The following is a 4,670-nucleotide window of genomic DNA, read 5'->3' as shown; positions in this document are numbered from 1 at the left end:
ACGTGTTTCTCATCTAACTTCAACATATAATTCGTGTTCGTTGCATAATGCATCTTAATGCTATGTGATATTTAGTTGTCACATTGTGAATAAATGGAATATGTTATATAATTGATATGTTTATGTTATGTGGATATAAGTCTTATTTGTATTTGGTTATTCGGTTACATCTTACATCATTAGTCAAAGTGAGATGTTTCTCACTCCCCTTGTTTTGTGTTGCTCTTCTTGTATATTGTTGCATGTAATCTTCAACATGATGTTGAGGATGTGAGTAACAAGGCTTAATCCTCTAGAAAGGTTATGCTTTGATAGAATGTGACATCAAGACTTAGGAATCATATTCTTTTTTCATATTTTGAGATAATTATTTGTTTTCTTGAAATAGATTTCATTTGGATTTTAGTTGGTTTTGTTTTGCTAAAAATGTGATACTTTCTATGTTGAACACGTTGGATTTTATTTCTGAAATACTTTTCTATTCGGTTTTAATTATTTGTGTTATGATATATGAGGTAGAGGGTGTCACAACCTATTAAATGGAAACACTATCTGTAATAAATGTGATTAACTATATATTTGTAACTATAGTGTGTATTTAATATGGAATTATGAAAATTAAATACATTTAACTACCTTCTTAATTTGTATGAATATATTTTTTTGTTTTATATAGGTCCAAAGGGAGTATTTTTTTTAATAAAGTATAAACTACCTAACAACAAAGTTCTCAAATCAAACTCATATCCTTTTTAAAATATGATTTTGTTTTTTACCAACTACATGCACATTTGTTGGTAATGACACCTATTTATTAATATTGAGTGTAAGGGTAAATGATTTATTACCAATTTTTATTCAAATGTTGAGTTCCTCCTTTTAGCTCCTAAAATACTAAAGTTCTTCTTTGTAAAACGTAAAACTCGAGTGATATCGAAAAGGTACATTTATTTTTTGAGTAAACATCTAATTTGATTTTTGAATAATGGTAGAAGTAGTTGATAGGTCTCTAAAATATTTTTCGTGACATCTAGGTTACTAAATTTTAACTATCTTACACAAGTTAATCCTTCTATTATATTCAGTTACTAACTCTTTTAGTTTCTTGAACAATATGTAGTTAAGTGTTAGGTTGACACCTATTTTGTCTCCTAGTTGGTTGTTGTCTCTACTAATCATATAATATGAACCATAATGCAAGATTTTGGTACTTTTCAATTTAATATGACATTTTAGTTGGACTACTTTTTTTTAACATTTATAATAAGGATAATTTAAAAAGAATAATATAATTTAATGTAAATAGTTAATTTTTTTAACATAAGTAAAAATTAATTTTTGTTACTAAATTATACTTTTGGTGTCTCTATAATATCAAATTCATAGTTTTGGTCCCTTTATTTTAAATTTTATAATTTTAGTCCTCTAAATTTATAAAATCTACAGTTTTGTTATCGTGATCAAATATTTATCAGTTGATCATTAAAATTGTGACATTCGTCATCATATGACATTAAGTATATAACTTGACATTTAAAATTTAACAATATTTATGTTAAATTTGACTTTTAATTCTTATTTTATCTCATAAAATTAATAAAATAAGATAAGATAAAATGAGATCTAAAATTAAAATTTAGTCTTGATATTATTAAATATTAATAATTATGCCATTTACTTAATGTTGAATCATGATTAACGTTACAATGTTAATAATCAAAAGATGAACATTCAACTAGAAAACTAAAATTGTAGATTTTATAAAATTTGAGGAGTAAAATTGTGAAATTAAAAATAGGGAAAGCAACATTGTAAATTTGATATTATTAAAAGATTAAAAGTATAATTTAACCCTTTTTTTTTGTTATGCAAATGGAGTAATAATAAAGTGTGATTGCAAAATACAAATGAACATTTAACAATATCCTAAAATGAATTTAATTACTTTTGTATAAAATATTAAGAAAAATAATTAATTTAGTTGATAACAAAAAATTTGTCATGTTTTTACATATTTTTTAAAAATTACTCTTATACTACTTTTCCCTCTTAATTAATATTCATCTCTCTTAATTAATTAGAATACATGTCATATACTATTTTTCTATCATATAATTAATAAGCTTAAATATATTTTTATTTCATCAAACTTTAGTCCATCAAATTTAAAACTGATCTTTAGTCCTATAATTTTTAAAAATCTTGTTTTAATCCTTATATTAAAACTTTGTTAAAGAATCTGTCAAATATTTTCGCATAAAATTTATCTACTAATATCTCTGTTAGTAAAAATATTACATTAAATTCAACTAATACTATACAATTGTCTCAATTTGTCACTTTTAAATATATTATTAGTGATAAAAGGAACTAAAATAAGATTTTTAAAAATTACAAAACTAAAAAAATAATTTTAAATTTGATAATAAAAAATAAATTTACCTTAAATTGGAGAGACTAAAAATATATTTAAGTCTAATTAATATTATTTACTTTTTTAATCAATTAAAATATATTTTTTCTTAATTTAAAAATAATTATAATTAACTATCTCAATAAATTAAGAAAAAATATATTTCAATTAATAATATTTTAATTGAAAATAATTAATAAATCCAAATTGAGTAATATGGAAATCTTATAAAATTAACAAGGAGGTAATATATAATATTCATAATTTACAAACTTAACCCAAAAGATACCCTTTTTGTTCTTTCCCCATCCAAGATAGGAAGGATTTCCGCGCACGTTCCGCGCCAACCACCATGCCGGAAGCAAAGAACCTTCCATGCGTCAAAAATCGCATCGATGGCAATTTTGCAATTATCCCCAAAGTCAAGGGTAAAAGAACCCGCCCCAAACAAACCCCACCTATAAAACAGTCGAGTCGTAACACTCCGAACTCACAAACGAGTCAACGACATCGCAAAATCGGTTCACACAAACAATGGGTTCTCGCTACGAGGTGGAACTCAAACTCGCATCGGCTCGCGGCATGAAAAACGTGAACTGGCGCCACGGCGCCAATCGCCCATACGTCGTCGTTTGGGTCGACGCAAGCAACAAGCTTTCCACGCGCGTCGACGAAAACGGCGACACCGACGCCGATTGGGACCAAACGCTTACAATTCCGCTTCCACCCAAGCCCCTGGAGGATCAAACGCTCTACATCGACGTCGTCCACGCCGGCTCAGAGGAAGACACCAAGCCGTTGATCGGCTCGGCTCGGCTCAAGCTCGCCGAGGTTCTCGACGAGGGGATCGGCTCACGCGTGAGCCGATCCCTTACCCTGAAGCGTCCCTCGGGGAGGCCACAGGGAAAGGTTGAGGTTAGCGTGACGATCAGACAGCCGAGCTATCATGCGCCGGGTGGCTACCCTGCGCCTGGGTACGGCGTGAGGGATTATTCCCCTGCGCCGCAGGGCTATGGGTACCAGTACGGTGCACCGCAGCAGGGAGCGTATTATTCTGCGGCTCCGCCTGCAGGGTATCCTCAGCAGGGAGGCTACCCTTATAATGCGGCTCCTCAAACGGCGTCGTATGGGCAAGGGAGCGCGTACGGGTACGCGCCTGAGGAGAAGAAGAAGAGTAAGTTTGGGGGAATGGGGACGGGATTGGCTGTGGGCGCGGTTGCTGGGGTTCTAGGTGGAATTGCATTGGTGGAGGGTGCGGAGTACATCGAGGACAAGATTGCTGATGACGTGGCGGAGAGGGTTGAGGATGATCTTGGTTACGATGACTTTTAGAGGGTGATGTTTTGAGAAGGAAAAAAAAAAAGCGAAAAATAAAATTGAATGAAGAAAAAAAAAAGTAATAATACCAGTTGCTTTTCAGGTTTTTTTATTTTTATTTTATTTTTCTGTATTTTAATTTTTTTTTGCCGTTTTCGAGTTTTATTAATGAGACATCATGAATGATTTTAGCTCATGCTTATCTTCGTCGCCTTTTTCAAGAGTTTAATAAATAATAAATTTGTGGGACCGCGAAACGTTGATAATGAAATACTCGTATGTGTCGAAAGGTATCGAAATTATCGGCTTGATGAAATTGAAACGTTAGGGAGAATCGTGGTTTCTATCAAACAGGTTGTATGGGCTTGGAGTTATTGTTCTTGGAATATGCTTTTTCTTGGTTGTTTCAATGGGATTCCTAATATTTGAACGTTACGATTGCACACGTGTGAGTTTCGTGGGGAGAAAGCGTGTAGTGGGATTATGCTATATAAGCAAAGTCTCGTGCTTCATTGGCCTTTTCTTTGGTTGCATTTAAAAAAGCCTAGTATGTGAAAGTGTGATGAAATATTAGCCATTTAATTTCATTAGTTATTCTGGACGGCGAGACAAATGAAAGAGACTGTTCAAAGTTGACCATACACTATGATTGGGAGCATGATTCAAGAGGGATGGAATGAAAATAGATGGGAGGGGAATTAACAAAAATATTCATGTTTAGTGAACGTGAAATGATTAATTAAAGGAGATTTGAGATGAATAAATAATGTGATACGAGATAATAAAATCATCTTTTCATATAAGAAAATTATTGTAAAATTGGATAAGGATCGTTGATAGTCATATATTTTTTTTGTTAATCAATATGATTTATATAGTATTTTAAAGTTGACAATCAAGAATTAATCTAAATTTACATGATGTCTATTGAAATAGGATT

General features: G+C 31.4%; 1 protein-coding gene across 1 annotated transcript; it reads left to right on the top strand.

Moving 5' to 3' along the window:
• Positions 1-2,882: 2,882 nt before the first annotated feature.
• On the top strand, positions 2,883-3,926 carry LOC109818849 (uncharacterized). The gene has a single exon (XM_020384380.3). The coding sequence runs from the start codon at positions 2,948-2,950 to the stop codon at positions 3,743-3,745; it is 798 nt and encodes a 265-aa protein (XP_020239969.1). The 5' UTR covers positions 2,883-2,947; the 3' UTR covers positions 3,746-3,926.
• Positions 3,927-4,670: the final 744 nt, after the last annotated feature.

Source organism: Cajanus cajan, chromosome 1, assembly GCF_000230855.2.
Source record: "Cajanus cajan strain Asha chromosome 1, NIPB_CcT2T_4, whole genome shotgun sequence".
NCBI lineage: Eukaryota > Viridiplantae > Streptophyta > Magnoliopsida > Fabales > Fabaceae > Cajanus > Cajanus cajan.
The sequence above is the reverse complement of the archived record's forward strand: the minus strand, read 5'-3'. Positions and strand labels throughout refer to the sequence as shown.